The following is a 24688-nucleotide window of genomic DNA, read 5'->3' on the forward strand; positions in this document are numbered from 1 at the left end:
CCATGAGTCAGCTTGCCTTGGGCCCCTACTCTCCAGAAGCCACTGCCTTTACCCCAAGAGACTTTTGATCTCCAAACCCCATCCGGCCAAGGTGACAACTAGACTTAACCAAACTGTGTCATAGTGCTAGGTTGGAGGCATGAGGACTACCTCTTTAAATATTTCATCTAAGAGGAGCAGATCCCAGACTAGGTAGCCATAAGAGAGATCTCTTTGGCTCCAGACATTGTATACCTGGAGCTGTCCAAGGTTCTGTTGCTCCATTCCAACCAAACATACAACCTGGATGCTTTCCACTTTCCTAACTGGCTGCTTTACTCTCAAGCTATTATCAAAAGCTGGGTCCTGCCCCTAGGAAACCCGTCTTACCCCTTGGTCTCCACCCACAGGCCAGATAGGGAAATTCCAGATAGGATGCTTTCAGAAGAACTATTTTTACTAGGGCTGTGCATGGACCCCCCGATCCTCTTCACAGCCCGATCCGCAACTTCCGGATCGGGCCAATCCGTCCCACCACAATCCACCTGTGGCCCGGTCTGCTTCGTTATGGAGCTCCGGATCTGAATCGGAGCTCCGTTTCCCCCCCACACCCATAGACTTACCTGGCTGTGCCACCGTTGCCACACAAACTGTGGCGGTGGTGGCAGGGCCAGGTAAGCCCCCCCCTCGCGCACACCACTTACCTGGTCCGTCGCGGCCCATCGCCGGCTTCACTTCAGCCCACGGCTCAACCCGGAAGTGTAGGCCCTGAGGCCTACACTTCCAGGTTGAGCAGCGGGCTCTAGTGAAGCCGGCGACGGGCCAAGACAGACCAGGTAAGACCCCCTCCCCCCTGCCCCTTTACCAGGCTCTGCCGCCGTCGCTGCACGGGCAGCACCAGGTAAGGCCCCTTTACCTTTTTTTCAGAGCTCCTGATCAAGGCAAAGGATCTGCCTTCATCTTGATCCACTCCGCGATGCTCCGCTGCCCCCCAATCCTCTTCGCCGCCGCCTTAAGGAGAGGCGAATCACCCTGATCCTCTTCTGCTTCTCTGACCCGAAGAGAAGCGGAACACAGCCCTAATTTTTACCCTCTTGTGCACAAAACAAACTCCGGAGATCACCTTTAAATGTGGAAAAGGGATCTTTCTTGCAAAAAAACCAGATAATGCCAGCTTTTGTGGACATTAAATGTGACTTTGCACCCACCTGGTGCATTTGTAAAAATGTAAATTGCTTCAGTTATTCATAGGGAGGGAGGGTGATCGTTACGGCATCAGGGCAGGTGTGGAGTAGGGATGTGCTCCGCTTCTAATCGGACCGGCGAATTAGAAGCGGAGCGGGGGGCTTCGCCTGCCCTTAAGGCGGAGGCGAAAAGGATTGGGGAGCCAGCGGAGCGTGGCAAAGAGGATAGAGGTGAAGGCGGATCCTTCGCCTCGATCCGGAGCTCCGCCGGAAAGGTAAGTGGGGTTTACCGGGCCCTGCCGCTGTCGCTGTCGCCCATGCGGCGACAGCGGCAGGGCCCGGTAACCCCTCCGCCCTCCTCTCCCTTACCTGCCTCCGTCCGCGGTCCGTCGGCATGCGGACGGAGGCAGGCAAGGCCCCCCTCCCCCTTGGTCCCTTACCGGGCTCTGCCGCCGTCGCCACACGGGCGGCGATGGTGGCAGGGCCCGGTAAACCTCCCGCCCTCCTCTCCCGGCCTTACCTGGTGCCACTCCCCTTCACTGCAGAGCTCCGATTCGGAGCCGGAGCTCCGCGGCAAAGAGGAGCGGAGTATGGGCTAGCGCGGAGCGGAGCGGGTCGATCCAAAATTTTCGGATCGGCCCGCGGGGCGGAGCGGGGGGTCCGTGCACACTCCTAGTGTGGAGAGTGATGGTAATGCCTTCTTCCTCTGCTTAAAATAATAATAATGCTTCTGCTTCTGCTAGTGTTTCCATTGGGAGGAAATCCCCGTGTCACTACCTGGTCCCATACATGCATACTTTTCTGTTAATGTTGTTAAAGTCACACAAACCTTTTGTTTATGTGAAAGCTACAGTGTTGTAAAAAAAACCTAAAGCAACAGCTAAAGCTCCCCTCCTTCCCACAGTTACCTTTTAATCAAGATTCCAAAACTATTTATTTGTTCTTGCTCATAATGGCGAAAAAGCACTCAAGTCGGCAAATGCTCTCACGCATTCATGTTTTATAAATGATTCTTTAGCTGATTCAACATGTTCTGAAAAGAGGAAAAAAAGTTCCGTGTTCCAAGGGAAAAATCAAAAGGGAGTTTTGATTGACATCCAAGAGTGGGTTTTTTTTTTTTTTTTTGGTATTATTATTCATGCTTTAGGGGTATAATCCAAGAAATTATCTATATCTAGCTCTTTTCATGGGAATGGCAGTAATGTCACAGATGTCTATCAATATTTCTCTCTGTTTTAATTGCACTAACTTAAAATTTAAAGAACGTAATTAGGCACAAGGCATTATTACTCATGCATAGCTTTTACTCAGCAACCTTATTGATGTATCAAGCACATGAACAACATCAAAATTGGATTCAGTAACCAGCTCTGTGGATAGATTTAAGACTGTCCAGGGTCAAGGAAATGAGTATGTGGGCTATTTTATCTGTGCCCACCCCTGTTTTGTGTAAGCCCCTACTATTATAAATTAAAGCCTCTATAGCAATTTAATCAAAGTTTCAGCAACTACAATATATTGAGTAACACTTGCTCAACCAACAAAAAGTGTTGACACATTAGTCAGAGTGTGAGCCTCCCAGCGAGGACAGGAAGAGTAGTAACCACAAGGAACACATGGTCAGAATTCCAATACCCATCAACGTCTTGTTTTTCCTATCCTTAGAACTCTGCACATGCATATCAATCTTTACCTATCATGGGTTAGAAAAGCTTACTTATTACTGTATTATGATTGGTTTATTATATGAGGAAGTTCTGTTGTTGCTTCTGAGGATGTTACCCTATAAGTATGTTAGCTTTGCCTGCAACTAGTGGGCAGTCCTTCAGGCCCTCTAAGGGTTGCCACCTTGCAGCACTGCAGCCGGGATTCCCTGTGTGTCATTTACATGAACGGGGATGACCCTGGGATGATCCTGGGATAAACCTTAGGTCTAGCTAAGGCCTTAGAGTTTTTGGCTGCCACTCAACGAATCTCAGTTAGAGGGAACCTGCCTTTTCAGGGTTCCTTCACACCAGTAATGAGCTATATCATCTAAAATGATCAAGGGATCTCCCCAGTGAGGGAAGGTTACAACAGCTGTTTAGCTTAGAAAAAAGGAGGCTAAGGGGAGACCTGATAGAGGTGTCCAACATTATGCATGGTATGGAGAATGTGGATAGGGAGATATTTTTCTCCCTCTTCAACCCATGAAGCTGACTGGTGGGAGATTCATGTCCTCCAAAGAGGATCCCTTCAGAGGGGGCATGACACAAAGGCCATACTGGCTGGGATGATGGGAACTGTAGTTCATCAAATCTAGAGGGCACTTGGTCAGGAAAAGTAGCTATATGATTACTATGCCTTATTATTAACACCAGCTGAGAATTTCTGCAGAAGCTCCATTTTGTAATCTACCTGGCATCGTGAGAGATTTAACTTTGATATTGCTTTGCTGTGACACTGAATCTAGCTTTATTGCTATGTAGTGCTCCTCTCTCTTGCTTATTTCCCCCCTCTGCTTTCATAACAGAGAAGATAGGTCATTCTTTTCTTCTCCCCCCCCAAAGGGCCCCCACTTGCTCTGAAGGGGCCTGAGCCATTTCTGCTATCACAAAGTCATCTGAGGTGAAATACGGGATGAAGTTATGGATTTATCTGCTCCCAAGATTTTTGTTTGCCCTGAATACAAAATGAAATTGAAGCAACTTCCAGGTAGCTCATTCTTAAGCCCTGTCACACTCCCAGTGAATACCCGCTGATGTGAAACTCTTCCAAGGGACACAGAAAGAACCCTCCCCACTGCAATACTCAAAGCTCAGCCAGACCACATTTGTACAATTAAATTGCATTGACTTCTACAGGGCTTCAGATTGAAGTTTTAGTTATCTGGTTCCGTTATACGGCTCACCATTCTTTAAAATGACAGTTTGTGTGTTTGGTTTCTAAAATGAGATGCAGCAGGCTCCAACGCCAAGCAGAGAACAAATTAGGAAGTGAAATGTGGGGTCAGACATTTGCCTTTCATTGAGGCCTCATTGTGTAGCCCTGGGATACACAACCTCAGGCCCGGGGACAAAATCTGGCCTTCTGGTGTTCTTCAGAGGGTCATGTTCCCCTTTCCCCAGACCCCACACCTTCCCCACACCAACTCTCCTATTATGAGCACTGAAAAAGAAGAAGAAAGGTGAGACACAAAATTTAAAGCTCCTTGTGTTTACAAAGAAATTCTGTTCCTGAAGCAAATCACATTACAAGTTACAGACCTTTGTCCCGCTGGAAAGATATAACACTTGGGCTGGTGTCAAGAAACCACTCTATTAGCCAAGTTCAATTCACAGTTGTTCATGCTTTGAGGACTTGCACGTATTATACCTGTGCTGTCTGGGGCAAAGGTTTCAACGAGGCAGAAAGGGATGGCAAAAGAAACACGAAAAGTAACAGTTTGTTCCTTGAACAACTAAGGCACAGAACAGAGCTTATTATGCCACAGACCCCTTTGTACTGCTTTCGCCTTTTTCTTTTCTTGTGGTATAAGGATGCAAATTCCTATAGCCTTAGAACAGCTTTCTGTTTTGTTGGATAACCAGTATGGTGCTCCCAACTCCTGCTGACCTGTATCTACATAAGCTAATAAGAACATAAGAAGTCTCATGCTGAATGAGACCGAGGGTTCATGTAGTCTAGTACTCTGTTCAAACAGTGGCCAAACAGCCATTGGCCAGTGTTGAACAAGCAGGACATGATGAAACAGCAATCTCCCACCCATGTTCCCCAGCAACTGCTGCACACAGGCTTACTGCCTCGAATACTGGAGATAGCACACAAACCATCAGGGCTAGTAGCCATTGATAGCCTTTGCCTCCAGGAATTTATCCAACCCCCTTTTGAAGCCATCCAGATTGGTGGCCATCACTACAGTCTTGTGGTAGTGAGTTCCTTAATTTAATAATGCGCTGGGTGAAGAAGTATTTCCTTTTGTGTGTCCTGGATCTCCCACCAATCAGCTTCATGGGATGACCCCGGGTTCTAGTGTTTTGAGAGAGGGAGAAAAATGTCTCCCTATCCTCATTCTCCACACCATGCATCATTTTGTACACCTCTATCAGGTCTCCTCTTAGGCCACAGCTAGACCTAAGGTTTTTCCTGGGATCATCCAGAGTTCACACCTGCCTGAGCACTGGATCCCCTGTGTGTCACCTAGATGAACAGGTTTGACCCCTGGACGATCCAGGGATTATTTATTTATTTATTTATTTATTTATTTAATTACATTTATATACCGCCCCACAGCCGAAGCTCTCTGGGCGGTTTACAATATTTAAAAATAGTAAACATTAAAAGTATACAATTTAAAAAACAACAACACACACACACACACATAAAAAACAGTATAAAAACAACAGTATCCATTTAAAAACAACAATTGTGGGGTCCATTAAAAACAAACTTAACGTTGTTAAATGCTGTTAAAATGCTGTTAAAAATGCCTGGGAGAAGAGAAAAGTCTTGACCTGGCGCCGAAAAGATAACAATGTTGGCGCCAGGCGAGCCTCATCGGGGAGATCATTCCACAGTCGGGGGGCCACCACTGAGAAGGCCCTCTCCCTTGTTGCCATCCTCCGAGCTTCCCTTGGAGTAGGCACTCGGAGGAGGACCTTAGATGTTGAGCGCAGTGTATGGGTACGTTCATGTCGGGAGAGGCGTTCCATCAGGTATTGTGGTCCCAAGCCATGTAAGTCTTTATAGGTTAAGACCAGCACCTTGAATTGGGCTCAGAAACATATAGGCAGCCAATGCAAGCTAGACCTTAGGTCTAGCTATGGCCTTAGTCTCCTTTTTTCCAAGCTAAACAATCCCAGCTTTGCTCACCTGGTTGCATCCAGATGTGTTGGACTACAATGGCCTCCATCCAAGATGCAACGCAAGCGGCAGCACTCCTAAGATCCTTTGCATACCAGGAAAAGGGTTTAAGAGGGGAAATGTAAAAAAAAAAATCATTAAAAAATCAACGGATGACCCAATCTGATTCAAATTTGGTGTGCTTAAAGCTCTCCTTAATATCTATTACTATGCCAATTTTGATGTCTCTATCTTTAAAACCTACGCAGGTGTAAGCATTTGTTTAATGTTTCTTTAAACATATCAAATCCTGCTCCTGTGCCCCCAGTGGCTGCTTGGAAAACAACACATTATTTGCTCGAATAGTAGTACCAAAATAGGCCGGTTCTTTTGCCTTTGAAGCACAATTAAAGCAGGATGCGTGGGAGTACTTCACAGTGAAAGCAGATTATAAACTGGAAAACTTCGGAGTCCTTTGCACGCAATTCGCAGTGATTGCACAGTATAACGCTGGTGTGATAAAGCTAATTATATTACAGGGGAAAGGAGGATGATATTTTAGAACGATCCCCTACAGAAAACAAACTCCTGTAATTACAAAACAACCACAACAGAAAGAGGCCTGTGTAAGGTTATACAAGGATGTCGTTTCTGCCTGCAAAACATGCACACCAGCGTTGTTCATGTCCCTGAATTCAGGTGCGAGTGCAAGCATGGGGAATATTTGCAAATTACCCAACATGTGCTTGGGTCTGATTTGCACAACTTTCTCCATTTGATTTGCTGAAATACGCTAATTTGTGCAAATTTCTAAATCAGCCCTGCTTTCGTCTATGGGGGAATTCAGGGGCACTGAGATCCCAGGGAAAGGAAGATGCAGTGATGCTAGTCAAATCTGCAGTCTGTGGGGGAGGGGGATCCTGTTCAGATTGGTTTTAAGGATTTGGGGGCGGCATGTCTTAAAAAGAGCCCATCCTACTACTAGATTTCTTTTTCACTTTCCCAAAGTCATTGTCGATATAGACTAGATTCTTAAGGACTAATACCTTAGTTTTTGGTGACCACTGCACCTTTTGGGCCCATCTAACTGAGTTTCCTCTTGGTGTGTGGGAATGGGAATAGGGAGGCTCATGGATCCAGTGGATTCACATGTCTCCTCCCCACCCAACACACAATCACACCCTTCCCCGCTTCTTCCATGATCGCTGTTGCAACCTTGGAAGATGAGATGTTGCAGAGTTTTCTATACTTGCTGGGAGATAGTGGGTGTATTCCACACTCCCTCCTCAGATTTCCCCACCCCCAAGGGCCATAGCTATGTCTGTGGCCTCAAGAGGTGTGCAGGAGAATCTCCCATATCCTATGGCCCCTCAAGCATGCTTCCAGGGGCCCTAGGATTGCTCAATAAAAGAAGCTATAAGACACCAGTGAATGTTCCAATTTTGCTTCAAAACAAAAGTTTGTATCAAGCTCAGAGAAATTATGTGTGGGCTGTGAGTGGCAAAACAGCAGACTGCCATTCAAAGTATGAATGCACCCTCTGTGCGGGTGTATTCCACACTCTTCTTTCTTCCACATCCACAACACCAGGTGTCCTTGAGATTTAACACACATTTATGATGCTCCTGATGTGTTATATTGTTCATCCATCAAAGACTTTAATGGAAAAGAAAACGGGCTCATTAAATTAATGCTAGTCTTAAAAAAGAAGAAGAATATACAATCTGACTATTAAACTACCTGTTGAATGATGTGGAAGTGAAAAGGGAAATGGTAATAACATAATGAAAGGTTTGGCGGAGTTTTGCCAGAATCTCTTCCTTCAAATTAGGGATGTTGGCAGCAGATTCTTAGTTTCTCATGCTAAATTAGCTAGTGATACTGCTGAGACATCTACATCTGGGCTCATAGATAATGGTCTTGGGGACTTGTAATGTCTGCCTCAAGTACAATGTTTGCATTTTTCTCCAGCTTGGATTTCAAACTGAACTTGAGGACAGTATCATTCTTTCACACCATAGTTTGTCTGTGCAGATGACACAATAGTTTGTCTGTCCAGATGTCAAAGCGTGGTGTAGTGGCTAAGCTGTTAGACTGGGAGTTGGCAGATCTGAGTTCTAGTCCCCACTCAGCCATGGAAGCTCACTGCGGGACTTTGGGCCAGTCACGGACTCTCAGCCTAACCTACCTCACAGGGTTGTTGCTGTGAGCATAAAATGGAGAGGAGGAGGATTATGTGCGCCGCCTTGGGTTCCTTGGAGGAAAAAAGGTGGGATGAAAATGAAATAAGTAAAATAAATAAATAATAACGTGAGATTAAACAAAGACAGAAGGGAAAATACTCCTCCTTGAGGCCAGGCTGGTGGAAGAGAGGGGAGGGGGGGACACATAAACCTGAGGGTGGCTATAGCTCATTTTCTGAGAGCCCCCTCCCTCCTGCCACCAACTGTCTCTGCAGAGGCCACCAGTGAGGGAGGAAGCAGCAGCCAGGCACCTCTCCACCGTGCCTGGGTCCAGCTCCAGCTGAGAGCCCCCTCCCTCCTGCTACCAAGTGTCACTGCAGAGGCCACCAGTGAGGGAGGAAGCAGCAGCCAGGCACCTCTCCACTGTGCCTGGGTCCAGCTCCAGCTCAGAGCCCCTTCCCTCCTGCTACCAACTGTCTCTGCAGAGACCACCAGTGAGGGAGGAAGCAGCAGCCAGGCACCTCTCCACCGTGCCTGGGTCCAGCTCCAGCTGAGAGCCCCTTCCCTCCTGCTACCAACTGTCTCTGCAGAGGCCACCAGTGAGGGAGGAAGCAGCAGCCAGGCACCTCTCCACCGTGCCTGGGTCCAGCTCCAGCTGAGAGCCCCCTCCCTCCTGCTGTCAACTGTAACTGCTGAACTTTGCAACTAAGATTGTAGTGCCTGAATTTGCTTTCCTTTCCCCCCTCCTCCTCCTCCCTCCCAATCCCCTTTCCTTTTGTGTCATGTCTTTTAGATTGTAAGCCTGTGGGCAGGGACTGTCAAGAAATACTTTTGTAAGCCGCCGTGAGAGCCTTTTTTGGCTGAATGGCGGCATAAAAATGCTTAAATAAATAAAATAAAATAAAAAATAAATAAATAAATTTTCAGCATGCTAAAAACAATGGTTGAGTATGATATCTGAACACTCCCACTGTATGATGCACCATGCAGTGGGATGAGGAAACCAGATTAACTTTTGCCCAAGGCAACAAAGTAGCTTAAGAAGGGCCATTCTGCCACACTTGGCACAGCCTGGGTGTGGGGAAGCATTTGTGAGCGGGGGAAGAAGAGACGAGCCCTTCTGCTATTGGCTCTGAGCAGGTGGTGCCACCAAGCAGGAAGGGGTAGGACACTGGCCTATAAAGAGGCACTTACCCCTCCAACTTTCCTTCTTGTTTGCATGGCTCCCTGCCTCCCTCCCTGTATGCAGTGTGAGTTCTCTGGTTGCCATTCGGGGCCGAGTAGGAATTTTTTGCTCATGTTCTAAATCGTTCATGAGGTGTTTTTTACCCCCTATTCTACACTGTAAGGCAGCCTGGGAGTATAAATAGGTTGATTTGACATTGCTTATTAATTTGGTCACATTTGATGATAGGCAGGAAGGAACGGGCATCCAGAGGGATTTTGTAATGGTGAGCATTCATAGGCACTGTTGCAGTGACTAGTAATTCCTGAGGGCTAGTAGCATTGAGCCCCGTGGCCAGGCTGGGAAATAAGGGTTACCTCTGAGGCCAACCTTTCTCACCCACCTTGAGCCTTGTGGCCTGGGTTGGGGGTGACACCAGAAGGTCTCCCTACCCCAAAAGGGATGGCCTGTGGGAGGGTGAATTGTACAGCGCCAACCCATGGGACATGAATAGCTCACCCTTCTCAGAAAGGTCTGAAAACCAGGCCAGAATGGATGCCCTTTAGATCCCCTTTGCAGATCTTTAATAAAATGTGGCCCTGTTTAAACCCAATGTTTTGTTTGTTGTCTCTTTATTTCCTGACCTCTGTCTCACAAAGCCCTGTTCCTTACATCCAGCAAATCAATACCAAGAAACAGCTACTGTGCTCCAATAAGACTTTAATTTCCCTACTCACCTAGAAGGAACTAACTAACTATTTCCCCTCCCATTGTAGGGATGGTTTGTCCCTGTTACTCATCTCTCCCCCTAAACTGCCTTTCTCGCATTTAGTATCTGAAAGACGGGTGGGGAGTTTTGAAAGAGGCAAAGAAGCTCTGAACGAGGTGACTGTTCTAATTCAAAGCTGTCAGACTTCAAGAAAGAAAGAGCAGTTGGTAAAGTAACTGTAAACACGAGTCTCTCAGAACATAATGCGCGGGATCGCATGTGAAATGTTTTTGCTCCCAAGATTAATATCTTTTCATTAAAAGGAAGAGAGCGACTGTTGGCTCAGCATTTGCATTTAGATCGAGTAGGTGGTAAGTGTATTGACTGCTTATAGATTCATGTCGCCAAAGGGGAGGGGGGAAATGAATTGGGCGGGGGGGGGGCGCTCCAAAGAAAGGCACTCCCATCCAGCCACAGTTGAAGACAATGAAATCAGGCAAATGCATGAACTGATGATGTTTTGTACCATTGTCCTTTAGAATAATGACATGGCTTTGTATAGATAATTTCATTCACTTTCAAAAGATAGCTGCCCAGGAGCGATCCACCCACCGTTTTGAATGGCGGCAATAATGATTCACTCACATTTCCTTCCCTTCCAGGGTTTCCCTATTGATTCGGAGCACAGTGCGACAGACATGGTGCAGGGCACGTCAGCAGAGGTGTCAAGGAGTTCCCGTGTCCGTAAATGGCCCACCGTTTATGTAGAAGGATGTGCTTTCTGGACGCAAATGGTGTAGAATGCACCAGAAACGTATGGACAGATTGCATCTCAGCAGGTTTAGTCCAGAAGGTACAAAGTGGGTAAATCTTGGCATCCCAAAAGTCTCCTTAGCTAAACATTGACACTGGTTTAATCAGGATCTGCCATGGGCCCACATTGACAAACGTACAAAACAAACTCTGGTTCTTGGCCAAATTGAGACACATGCTGAGCCCAAATTGCTGTCTGGCAGGAATTATTTGCACTTCCTTTGGGAGGTCCACTCTCAATAAGAGCCAATGGAATAAGCAGTCATCACTACTTTGACATGAGAAGCAATGCCAAGTCCCTGAAAGCAGTGCCCCATTATATGGAAACAGAACCATAATATTTAGGCTAAGATACTTAGTCTAAGATGCTAAGCAGTTTAGTTCACTAAGAATGTTTTCTTTTATTATAATAGCTTCATCCCACGTACCTGTTTCCCTCGAATTATCCCCTACAGCGTAAAACTGTTGTTGTTGTTGTTGTTGCTAGCTAAATCACACCCCAAGCAGCGGCACTCCTAAGATCCTTTGCATACCAGGAAAAGGGTTTAAGGGGGGAAATGTAAAAAAAATCATTAAAAAATCAATGGATGACCCAATCCGATTCAAATTTGGTATGCTTAAAGCTCTCCTTAATATATATTACTGTGCCAATTTTGATGTCTTTATCTTTAAAACTTACACAGATGTAAGCATTTCTTTAATTTTTCTTTAAACCTATCAAATCCTGCTCCTGTACCCCCAGTGGCCGCTCGGAAAACAACAAATGATTCGCTCCAAAACTAGGAACAAAATAGGTCGATTCTTTTGGCTTTATAGCACAATTAAAGCAGGATGCCTGGGAGTACTTGACAGTCAAAGCAGATTATAAACTGGAAAGCTTCAGAGTCCTTTGCACGCAATTTGCAGTGATTGCACAGTATAACACTGGTTTGATAAAGCTCTTAGCTAATCACTGCATTCTCTGTCAAAGTTGAAATGAAAATTATTACCCACTAAATAATAACGATGGGGAAAGTGAGTAGCAGTTGAATACTGAAATGGCAACATTAGCTGGTGTCATTCATGCACACAAAAATAGTCATCCCATTACTAGTTTGCACCACTTTTGAGAGAACACATTTGTCGATAGTTAGAAACAATTAGTACTCTTCCGAACGGGATGGGATAAGATTGTTGAAATCCCTAAGCCTCACTGCTTGATGATCCTTTATGTACACGGGTGGCATTAATCTCTTTAATTTACTTTGAAATTGCTGATCTTCTAACAAATAATAATAATAATAATAATGATAATAATAATAATAATAATAATAATAATAATAAATCAAAACAAAGAAACAAAGAAAAACTGTCAATCCTTCACCAGAGTTTTTTCCCCCTTTTGTTTCTTTAAAAGCGCTATACTACTATCAAACTTGAAGCATTTTAAATCACATGCCCTTGTGTTACGTGTCTTTGCGCTTAAAATCTTTGAATCTCTTTCTCACACATATACCAAATATACATTGGATTCTCCAATGGAGGTTTGCATGCATAATTTGCTACCACCTCTCGTCAATCTTTATTTCCAACACAAAGATGTTGAATTCCCCTGAGGGGGGGAAATACACATAAAGTGCTTTTATTTTATTCATTTCTTTTTGTGGAGGGGTTGAATTGTGCCTTGTTAAAATGAAAATGGATGTTGTTCTGCAAATTATTGAAGTGTGCCACAAAGCCTGAAGAGCATGCACTTTTGAAATAGTTTTCCAGCAGAAAAATCCATAAATAAAACAGAAGTTTGATAGGCTGGGGAGAACATGAAGGTTGGCTCAAAATTGCAGAGACAGAGAATTAACTTAAGAACACAAGAAGAACCGTGCTGGATCAGATCAATGGTCCATCTAGTGGAGCATTCTGTACATTGTGGCCTTAGCTAGACCTAAGGTTTATCCTGGGGTTGTCCCGGGGTCATCCCTGCCTGCTCCCAGTATCCCCTGTGTGTCATTTACATGAACAGGGATGACCCTGGGACGATCCCGGGATAAAGCTAAGGCCACAGTGGCCAACTGGTAGGACATAAGTGCAACATCACCATCGAACCCACATTCCCCAGCAAACTGGTGTAAGTAGGTATACTGCCTCTGATACTGAAGGTAGCACATAGCCATCATGACTAGCCTTGTCCTCCATGAATTTGTCTAAGCCCCTTTTAAAGCCATTACTACATCTTTCAGTAGCCCTTTATGAAAAAGGCACAGCTTCCATTTTTATGCTCAGTGAGGAAGCAGAAAACTGCACTCTGAGTGCCCGTGGACCACCCAGCGGCTCAGCGCCCAAGTGAGCAGGATCGGGTCACTGGTGGGGGTCTGGCTAGTGGCATGTGGCATGGAAGGAGGTGAGTTTCTGTTCATCTCTAGTGTTGATCAAAGGATGGCGTTTTGAGACAGCTTTAGTAACTTCAAAAAGAGGGATGTGTGCCTAACATTGCTAGGCAACAACTTAGTTATTACAGTTATGATCTTCTCACCCTCCACTGAGCACAGGGTTGTATAACATTGTCCCCACCCCTCATTTTATCTTCACAACAGCCATTTGGGGTAGACTACGATGAGAGAGAGAGTGACTGGTTCAGCCAGTGAACTGAATGGAGATTTTAAACCTGGCTTTCCCAGCACCTACTCTAACATTTACAGTACAATCCCATGCATGTTTACTCAGAAGCAGGCGCCACTGAGTTTGATAGGGATTACTCCCATGTAACTGTGCATAGAATTGCAGCCTATGCCTCAATGCTTAGTCAGTCTGTCTCCTCCTCCTCCTCCTCCTCCTCCTCCTCCTCCTCCTCCTCCTCCTCCTCTTCTTCTTCTTCTTCTTCTTCTTCTTCTTCTTCTTCTTCTTCTTCTTCTTCTTCTTCAAGAAATGAACTGGGAAGGCTGGCTTAACTATGATGGTAGGACAGTCTTCTCCAACCTGACACCCTACAGAGGAGTTGGACAGGACAACAACTCCCATTACCCATAGCCAGCATGGCTAATAAACAAAAGAAGAGCATAAAAACATAAGAACCATGCTGGATCAGACCAAGGCCATTTCTACACCTGCCTTTTCCCCCGGGATCATCTCGAGATCATCCCTTTGCATGCAAATGACACACAGGGGATCCCAGGATCAGGCATAGACGATCCCTCCATTTTCCTGGGATAACCCTTAGGTGTAGAAAGGGCCTAAGTGTCCCATCTAGTCCAGCACTCTGTTCACAGCTGTTGACCAGAGAACCGCAACCAGGGCATGGTGCACTGGGAACATCAAAGCTTGATATGGAAACTACCAGCTTGATATGAAGACTCTCAGCCTGGAACATGAGAACTTGACATGGAAGGAAACTTTACCTGGCAGATTTTTGCAAAGTTTGTTTGTTTGTTTTGCCCTCCTTGACCCTTACATCATATCTCTGTTCAACATTAATGCCTGGTAGCAACTATCCCTCTCAGCATTCTGTATTTTCTGCAAGACATATGAAGCCATCCTGCCATAAAAGGGTTCTGGCAGTGATGTGGAGAAGAAGCTGTTAATGGGAAATCATGGATGGTTCAGTTATTGCTTCGTCATCCTTTGTCCAGTAGTAATACTTGTTCGATCTTGGAGACATTCTTTTTATGTAAATAGAACGTCATTATTCCATGTATCATCAGTCACCTTTAGAATACAGGCTTGTTCATTCCCTCCTATTGATTTTTCAATTTCCAACAAATTGGTTTTATCTTGAGATAGTTTATATATTAGGGAGTGGGGAATGCCCACCCTAGCTTGAGAAAGCCAGAAAAAAAAGGGGCGTTGAACTTAGCAGCTAGTTATTATGAGTGCAAGAATCTGAAATCTGGATATAAACTTGTAGAGAGACGAACACTGGAGGACACCGCTACCGACTTGCAGTTATGAATATCATAATTTTCATAATGCAGCTTAATAGTGTAGTTCCAGCTGAACGAGCAACTCCTTCCTCAAACATCTGATTTGAGGATATGACTCTTAGGAGACTTCTTGTGGTTTCATTTCTCCAGTTCTCCTTAGGTTAACACACACACACACACACATACACAGTAAACTTGCCATGGGGATGCCTCTTTCCACAGTAAATGAGTCCCAGATTTGCTTTTACTCCTGAGTTGTAAACTTGTTGCACACATACTTGGAAATAAACCCCAATGAACTCACTGGGGCTTACTTTGGGGTGAAAATGTCTAAGAATGTGCTTTTAAAATTATGTGTGCTGCATCCATCACCACTATTTTTGTGGGAGAGGAGGAAATGGCATGAGAAATATTTTAGGAGGGATTATCTATGTTTTGTATGATTTAATTTAAAAATAAACCAACAAATGTATAGTGCATAGAAAAATATTGCCATATGAAGGAACGCCTCCTCCCATATGTACCTACCCGGACCTTAAGATCATCTACAGGGGCCCTTCTCCGTGAGCCCCTGCCAAAGGAAGTGAGGCAGGTGGCTACTAGGAGCAGGGCTTTCTTCGCTGTGGCACCCCGACTGTGGAATGAGCTCCCCAGAGAGGTCCGCCTGGCGCCTACACTGTACTCCTTCCATCGCCAGATGAAGACCTTTTCATTTTCTCCATATTTTAACACCTAATTTAACTTAAATTTAAATTATACTGTTTTAACTCTGTATTTTAACCTTATATCAATTTTGCTGCGTGGTTTTATCCTGGTTGTGCTTTTTATACTGTATTTTGTATTTGTGTTTTTAACCTGTTGGGTTGTTTTATGATGGTTTTAATTTTTGTGAACTGCCCAGAGATCTTTGGCTATTGGGCAGTATAAAAATGTAATAAATAAATAAATAAATAAATAAATAAGACTTTTCTGCCTGTTTTTTTTAAATGCAGATTGATGTGGAAATAGGACAACAGACCTATGGGTGAACTAGCAATGAAGAAATCTGACCAGCTTTTTTCAGTTTCTCATGTTTCCAATCCTATGTTTGGTTTATCCCAATTTAGAGAATTTTGACAATCTTAAATTCGGTCTGTCTCAAACTCCCAGATATTTTTTTTAAAAGTTCATAAATGTGGGATTTGATAAGTTTGCATTAAAATGTGATGCAAATGAATGTATCTCTCATCCTTACAATGAACACGTATAATAATAATAATAATAATAATAATAATAATAATAATAATAAATTTATTTATTTCTTAACCACCTCTCCCTTTGGGAGCCTCGTGTGGTGCAGAGTGGTAAAGCAGCAGTTTCTGCAGCTGAAACTCTCCCCACGGCCTGAGTTCGATCCCAGCAGAAGCTGGTTCTCAGGCAGTCAGCTCAGGTCGACTCAGCCTTCCATCCTCCCGAGGTCGGAAAAATGAGTACCCAGTTAGCTGGGGGAAAGGTAATAATGGCCGGGGAAGGCAACGGCAAACCACCCCACTATAAGGCCTGCCAAGAAAACGTCAGTGAAAGCTGGCATCCCTCCAAGAGTCAGTAATGATTCAGTGCTTGCACGAGAGGTTCCTTTCCTTTCCTTCTCCCTTTGGATCGAGGCGGGGAACAACATTAGAACAGGAATCAATACATCTTAAAAATTCTTGATTTTACAGATAGGCCTGCCGGAAAAGGCTAGTCTTTAAGGCTGCCTTAAAATCACACAGAGTTAATTTTTCAAAATAAAATTAATACGAAACTGTCAAGAACCAAATCTAGAGTATCTCTATGTTCATCAGAATTGGGACACAACAAACTTTTGAATAGATACATGCCAACCTGTCATGGACCAGAATTAGAGTAGGTACACCAGAAGTGGCACAGAACAGACTTATGAATGGCCACATACAAAACAAACAAGGACTAAAGCTTGAGTATTTCCATGTTCATTGAAAATGGGACAGAACAGGCTAATAAATGGATAGATGTGAACCTGCCATGGACTGAAATTGACATATCTCTAGGTTCATCACCATTAAACGTCAATATATACAACCAATATACTGGAAAATTATTGAATGCCCACTTCAAAGCAGCATCCCTGGGATTCTGCCAAGGCTGTGCCTTTGTTTTCTTTTCACAGAGATCTAATGCTACTCAAAGCAAAGCTCTAAAGAGCAGAGGGAATTTACAAAGCTTATCCTGCCTAAGACGGTTATCTATTTTATGAGATTCCAAATCAGCAACATCTTGGTTTGAAAGTACCTAACAAAATAGATGCCAGCTTAAGGATACAAGAGCATATTATTAATTTCTGTACTTTCATATCTTGTGTAACCCACAGCAAAGTCAAACTCTATAGTTGACAGCAGTGGCAACTTCTGACATATCTTGAACTAGCTGTATATTCTTAGAAGCTTGAAGTCAAGAAAAGTAGGACATTGTCTTATACTGAGTCAAACCATTGTTCCATCTGCCTTAATATTTTCTGGACACACTGACTATATCTGTCCAGGAGTTCAGAAGAGAGTCATTCCCAGTGTGTTCCATGGGGGGGGGGGGCATCATAACCCTCCAATCTCCAGAGTTTGTTCACCCCTGCTTTATATGTTGCTCCACATGGCTGGGTCAATGAAATATTCTTCCAGCCACACAGCAGAACGTTCATAGAGCAAGCCTGGGCAGACATCACACGTATAGAATCAGCTTCACATTTTTTGTAGAGCCAAGAGGACCAGCAATTGGAACGAGATAAAGCAGTGGCTCAGGGTGGACGCAATTAAGCTATTGCACTGCACAAATCATAGCTGCTTGGATTAGCTGCTCATATATGTACAAATCTACATGTGACATAATACAAATCAGTGTTTCTTGGCACCCTAAGATTGGGAGGTGGGTCGAAGGCTTTTTGAGTTTGATATTTTTAATTTCATCCTTTGTTAAGAAAACTTAGATCCCACCTTCCTGCTTCTAGAGAGGTGTTCAAGGCAGCTCATATGTCAGATCAAACCAACCCACCACTCAATCATTCACCCCTAAATGCTAAACAAGCAAACAAAAGCCCAGCAACTTATCCTATCTGAGGTCCACAGAAGAGGGCCAGGATCTCCTTCTCGGTCACCCCAGAGTGCAGGGCATGAAATCAAAGGGTCAAGCTACAGGAAGTCAGATTCCAGCTGGACATCAGGAAAAACTTCCTGACTGTTAGAGCAGTACGACAATGGAACCAGTGACCTGGTTGTGGGCTCTCCCACACTAGAGGCCTTCAAGAGGCAGCTGGAAAGTCATCTGTCAGGGATGCTTTAAGGTGTATTCCCGCATTGAGCAGGGGGTTGAACTCGATGACCTTATAGCCCCCTTCCAACTCTACTATTCTATGATTCTATAGTACGAGATAAAAAAAAAAAGAATTCCAAACAAGACGTTCATAGCTGTTCAGAGGCCATATCAATGAACAACCATGTTCCAGATGCAATGATACAGGTACAAGATAAATATAAATAATAAGATAAATAACAAACAATGCACTTATGCCACCTGTCATCTCTCTTTATAAAATGCTTTCATCCATAAACAATTTTTTTTTGGGGGGGGAGAATCAAACACTATGTGACTTACTTCACGGTCCAACATGGCTGGTGACACAACTGTGACAATGTCTCCTTTTTCTGGGTCAATGTAGAACATGTTTGGAGATGGCTTGTCTGGCGTCTGCTTCAGGATATTATACCTCAGCACAGCATTATCTGTAACTGGGTCATCAGCGTCAAATGCAGTCACACGCATCACGGTACTTCCTGAAAACGATAATATGGAAACATCATTGGCAAAGAACGAAGAAGAAGATATGAAGAAAACATTATTATTATTATTATTATTATTATTATTATTATTATTATTATTATTGCATTTATATCCCGTTTTCTTTTCCTCCAAGGAACCCAAGGCAGCGTACATAATCCTCCTCCTCTCCATGTTATCCTCACAACAACAACCCTGTGAGGTAGGTTGGGCTGAGAGTCTGTGACTGGCCCAAAGTCACCCAATGGGTTTCCATGGCCTAGTGGGGACTAGAACCTGGATCTCCGGACTCTGGATCTCCGGACTCCCAGTCCGACACTTTAGCCACTACACCACAGTCTGCATCCCATGTATCCAATGCATCTGTGGATCTTGTTGCTATTGGCAAACATTATAATCTTTGATTTATTGTAATTGATTTGTAATCGGTCCTCCTAACAATGTAGGGCAAGGGCCTTTAGGTAGGGTGACCAACTGTCAGGATTTCCCCGGATTTGTCCTGGCTTTTCTTCTTTCCATGGTGTCAGGGGGGATTTTCTATAATTTTCAATAATGTCCTGGAATGACACACCTTCCCCTTTAAGGCTGCCATTAGCATGGCAGGAGGGAATGACGTGCTTTCTTGAGGCACATCATTCCCCCACCCCAAGCTCCAATTGAAGTCTTAAAGGAAAGTGGGTCATTCGTGGACATTATAGAAAAGGCCCCAATTGGAGTGGGTGGTGGTGGTACAGAATGAAATCCTTTCCCCTCCTCCACTCCAATCGGGTTCGTTAAGGTGGCGGGGGAATAAAGTACTTTCTGCAGGACTCAGAAAGCTGCTTCCCCACACACACACTAGATGTCCTCTTTTTTGGTTTCCCAAATATGGTCACCCTACTTTAGGGCTCTTCTAAGGCCTATTTGAGACAAGAAAAGAATGACCGCATCATCTGCATACAACAGTATAGGTAGTCTTTTAGTTGCTATTTTTGGGGCGTGTACGTCTAAAGCTTGGAGTCATTGGATCAAGGAGATATGATAAACAGATGTGGGGCCACAATGCACCCTTGCTTGGCCCCCCTATTTGCTGCAATTGGGTTAGAGAGCTGCCCTTCTCTGTAAAATCTTCCTCTGAGGCTTGTGTTACTATACAATTTAGAGATCAGCCATAGTAGGTGTTTATCAATTGCAGTGTTTTTAAGTTTTCCCCATAAATTGGATCTTGGGATCGAATCAAATGCCGCTTTGAAATCTACAAAGGCTGCATATAGCCGGGAGCTACTACTACGGGTGTTTTTTTCTGCCAAGTGCTGCAGAGTTAAGCAGTGATCTAAAGTAGATCTGCCTGTCCTAAATCCTGCTTGTTCATCCTCAAGTACGCTTTCTTCCTCCATCCAGTCACACAGTCACAATGTGAGGTTGTTGTTTTTAAACAACAACAACAACAACAACACAATAGCCCTCATGATTCAAGAGGTAGAAAAGAGAGACTCAATGGTGCTGTATTTGAATGTTTCTGATATAGAAGGGTCTCAGTTTTATTATCCTTTTACACTCCCTCTTTTTTATCCCTACTGTGTACTGTTTTATATAATGGTGTATCTTCTTGTTTTATATTGGTCTGTTGACTGTAAATAAAGAAATACACCAGCTATTGAGAGAAGTGAGCATTTTGTTTTGATTCAGTATGTATAAGAATTTCCCCATACTCCAAAGTTCTCAATATTCAGGACAAAAAGATGATAAATAAATAGACAGATAGATAGATAGATAGATGTAGGAGAAAATGAAACTGACAGACATATCTATCCAGACACAGGCCTTTGAGTGCTTAGTTCTTAAAGGTCTAGGTTTGCATCCCTGTGCATTCAAATATATTAGTGCTGAATTAGAGTGGGCATCCCATTTTCTTTTTCTCTTCTCACAAGCTCATCTTTAAAAGCTTTATTGCAGGCTGTTACATTATGGCCCTCTCCATGCCTAAGAATGGGGGAGGGGGGGAGAGAGAGAGATGGGAGAAGGCAAAGCTGCTCAATTTGCCCACCCCTGTGGACCTGAAGCTAGACCTGATTGCTAATCTTCCCCTAGGTGGATTTGGTCAATTTTCTGCAGTGTACGATCCATAATAAACCACATTTGGAGTACACAGTTGGAAACACCGTCCCATGGCATGTACAAGTAATGAAAGAATTGCGGCTGTAGTGGTTTAAAATGCACTTAAAAGAAACCCGAAGAATCTCTAGCTTGTTCTGACTTACCAAAGAGACCGCCTTCTCTCTATATGTGCCATGACAATCTCCCAAACTAACAGAGGGTGTGTTCTAGGAATCCTACCCGTGCAACTAGTTAGAACAACAAGGAGTATGCAAAGAGGCATTCTTGATGGTTACTCCCCTGTGATATATGTGTAGGGTACCCTGCAGGAATTATCATCCAAAGTCTGCTGATGGAGAACTTTGTCCTCATTCAACCATATGACTTTGTAAACTCAATTAGAATCCTTTAATGAATTTTCCATACCCACCTCATTAGGCATATTCTTCTGCAGCCTAAATACCCCCCACTGTGAGCAAGTTGCAATTACAAAAAGCAAGGGACTATTAACCCTGAAGACCTAAGGACACTCCTTCCGCTCCAAAACTAGAAGACCAATTTGCTAATGCCAGCTCTTCACACTTCCCATTCCAATCCTTTGAACTCCAAGAACAACAAAACACGTGAAACTCAGTCCCAATTGTAGAGATCTGCAGGGAAGGTTTGCATGAACGTTTCCAAGCCATTCTGAAAGATCCATTGGATTACGGGACCTTTATATTCCCCCCCTCCCCGAACACTCAAGTGGAGATAAGAAGGTGTCCCCCTTTCAATCCTTTATTGGATTGAAGCTATAGTGGTTTAAAATGCACTTAAAAGAAACCCGAAGAATTCTACACACCATGCTCCACAGCCTATACCCAGGACAAAAGCAAGTCTAAGGCCACAGCTAGACCTAAGGTTTATCCTGGGATCATCCAGGGTTCACCCCTGCCTGAGCACTGCATCCCCTGTGTGTCACCTAGATGAACAGTTTTGATGCCTGGACAATCCAAGGATAACCCTTAGGTCTAGCTATGGCCTAACATTGACAAGGATATTGATGTTTCGGTACTCTAAAATGGATCTTCTAGGCAACAGAAATTCTGTTTCACTCCTCTGAATTCCTGATTTAGTGCAGCAATACAGATGTGAACAATCTGGATTATGATCTATAGCTCTTGTATAAATGGAGGACACCTTGAACCTCTCACATCTGCTTTGAATGGGGTATTTTAAATTTGCCAACATTTTATAGCATGTTTTTTTAGTATGTTTTTAGGAAGTTTTAGCAATGTATATTGTGTTTTGAGTAATATTTTATGTATTTTATCGATCAGGATGGAGAGGCAGGTTAGAAATTATTATTATTATTATTATTATTATTATTATTATTATTATTGGTCTGTTTCTTCACACTGCATTCTTCTGCTCTGCAATTCTGGCTTAACTAATAAAATGTCTAAAATTGATTCAGGAATTGGAGTTAGAGTTTCATTTCCTTCTGGATCGTTCCCTTCCCCCATGGATTGCTGAAACACTGCCATTCTTCTTGTGCAGTGTTTTATGGATGCACACCTGCTCCCCTGATATCGGTGAAACACTGCACAAAAAGGATCATGCAAAAGCATGATCCCATCGAGAATGTTTTCTTGCAACATTTATCCATTCTCTCTGGTAATGTAGATGGGGCAATATATAAATGAACAGAAGACCATTGCAAGCTTGGCATGGGAAACACTCTAGAGAAAATTAAGAAGGGGGGGAAAGGGAGCAGAAGAGTGCTTCAGTCCAGTGATGGACAACATAGCTGACAAATAATCCAAGCCATTGTTTACAGGGACTCCAATGTGAAATGTAAGAGGATCTGTTTTGTGATCGAGTATCCAGAACCAGGATTTTATCAATATCAACAGATGAGTACACAGGATGGTCCCTGAATGAAAGCTGTACCGCATCACTCTCCTGTACCACATTACAAAGCATTATAGGGAATGGCACAAGGAGGTATGTTGGAGAAATTGTCAAGGGAACTAAGTGAGTTTGGATTTTAATAAATCCAAAACCGCAGATTCCACAGCAAACCAGTTTTTACCCAGTCGGACGTAGTCTGCAAACTTATGAACCATTTCCCTAATCTTGGGGAAATCTGCACACATTTTGTCATAGAACAATATGTACAAATAAATAAATGAATTAATAAATAAAAAACGGCCAAAACATTTTGGGAGGAGTTGCGCATTTGGGGGGAGATTTGCAAATTGGTGCATGTGCGAATATGCACAAATTTGAAAACTGAAAAAAAAATCTGAATCTGTTGATGGGTGGATGATGGAATGAAAGGTGCATGAGAATCTGCAATACACAGATGGAATGGTTTTTGCACAGTCTATACACACCTAGCCGCACAATGTAGCTGCTCGGGTAGCAAAATGTCTCAAGCTGACTATGAAACTAGCAGAAGATGAGCTGAGAAGAAAGCACATAAGAAGAGCCATACTGGATCAAACCAAGGGCTCATCTACACCAAGCAGGATATTCTACTATGAAAGTGGTATGAAAGTGGTATATAAAAGGCAGGAGCCACACGACTGCTTTATAGCAGTATTGAAGTGCCCTGACAACTGTTGGGGCCCATTGACACAGACTGTATACCACTTTCAAACTACTTACACAGTGTTATATCCTGCTTGGTGTAGATGCATGAAGTGCTCCACCAGTTGTCGGTGCACTTCAGTACCATTATAAAGCAGTAGTGTAGATCATGCAGTGCAGTTCAATACAGCTATAAAGCAGGAGTGTGGCTCCTGCCTTTTATATACCGCTTTCATGCCGCTTTCATCATGGAATATCCTGCTTGGTATAGATGAGCCCCAAGAGTCCATCTAATCCAGCATTCTGTTCACATTCTCTAGCTCCTTCCTATCTCTCCTCTCTCATCTCACACTATTGCCCCGCTCGTGCTCTTCGCTCCTCTGATGCCATGTTTCTCGCCTGCCCAAGGGCCTCTACTTCCCTTGCTCGGCTTCGTCCATTTTCGTCTGCTGCCCCTTACGCCTGGAACGCTCTTCCAGAACATTTGAGAATTACAAGTTCAACCGCAGCTTTTAAAGCTCAACTAAAAACTTTTCTTTTTCCTAAAGCTTTTAAAACTTGATGTTGTGCAGACTTCTACTGTTAGTTTTACCCTACCCTGTGCCTGCTTACCCTACCCTGTACCTGTTTGCATTCTCTTCCCCTCCTTATTGTTTTACTATGATTTTATTAGAATGTAAGCCTATGCGGCAGGGTCTTGCTATTTACTGTTTTACTCTGTACAGCACCATGTACATTGATGGTGCTATATAAATAAATAAATAATAATAATAATAATAATAATAATAATAATAATAATAATAATAATGATGGCCATCCAGCTGCCTGCAGGAGACCCACAAGCAAGACATGAGTGCAAAAGGACTCTCTTACCCACGCACACCAGTGACTAGTGCACATAGGCTTGGTGCCTCTGATTCTGGAGGTAGCATATAGCCATCAGGACTAGTAGCTATCGATAGCCTTCTCCTCCATGGAGTTGTCCAACCCCCTTTTATTTTTTTATTTTATTACATTTATATACCGCCCCACAGCCAAAGCTCTCTGGGCGGTTCACAAAAGTTAAAACAGTAAACATTAAAAGTATACAAAATTTAAAACATAAAAACAACAGTATAAAAACAACAGTATCCATTTAAAAGCTATCCAAATTGGTGGCCATCACTACATGAAAGTGAATTCCATAGTCTGACTATGTGCTAGGTGAAGAAGGAATTCCTTTCATCTATCCAGGATCTCCCAACCAATTAGCTTCATGGGATGACACTGGGTGTTCTAGTATTACGAGAGAGGGAGAAACATGTCTCAACTCCTTAGCAGACTCCATGAGCCATTCCTGGGCCAGCAGTGTTGATGACAGTGAGAGAAAAGGCAGAGCTGGGTCACAGAATCACAGGTATGGGGCAAAACAAATGTCTTGCTTTTGAAATAGCTATTGGGACCTGGGCACCCAATTCTCTGAGTCT

The 24688-nt window shown here is 43.7% G+C and overlaps 1 protein-coding gene across 1 annotated transcript in view; it reads right to left on the reverse strand.

Annotated features, from left to right (window-relative positions):
- CDH13 (cadherin 13) overlaps positions 1 to 24688 on the reverse strand; it is a 694106-nt gene that overhangs the window by 188160 nt on the left and 481258 nt on the right. Inside the window, exon 7 of the mRNA XM_063141045.1 lies at positions 18390 to 18568. Within this exon, the coding sequence (XP_062997115.1) occupies positions 18390 to 18568 (179 nt within the window). The remainder of the gene's footprint in view (positions 1 to 18389; positions 18569 to 24688) is intronic.

This window comes from Elgaria multicarinata, chromosome 14, assembly GCF_023053635.1.
Source record: "Elgaria multicarinata webbii isolate HBS135686 ecotype San Diego chromosome 14, rElgMul1.1.pri, whole genome shotgun sequence".
In the NCBI taxonomy this organism is placed as follows: domain Eukaryota; kingdom Metazoa; phylum Chordata; class Lepidosauria; order Squamata; family Anguidae; genus Elgaria; species Elgaria multicarinata.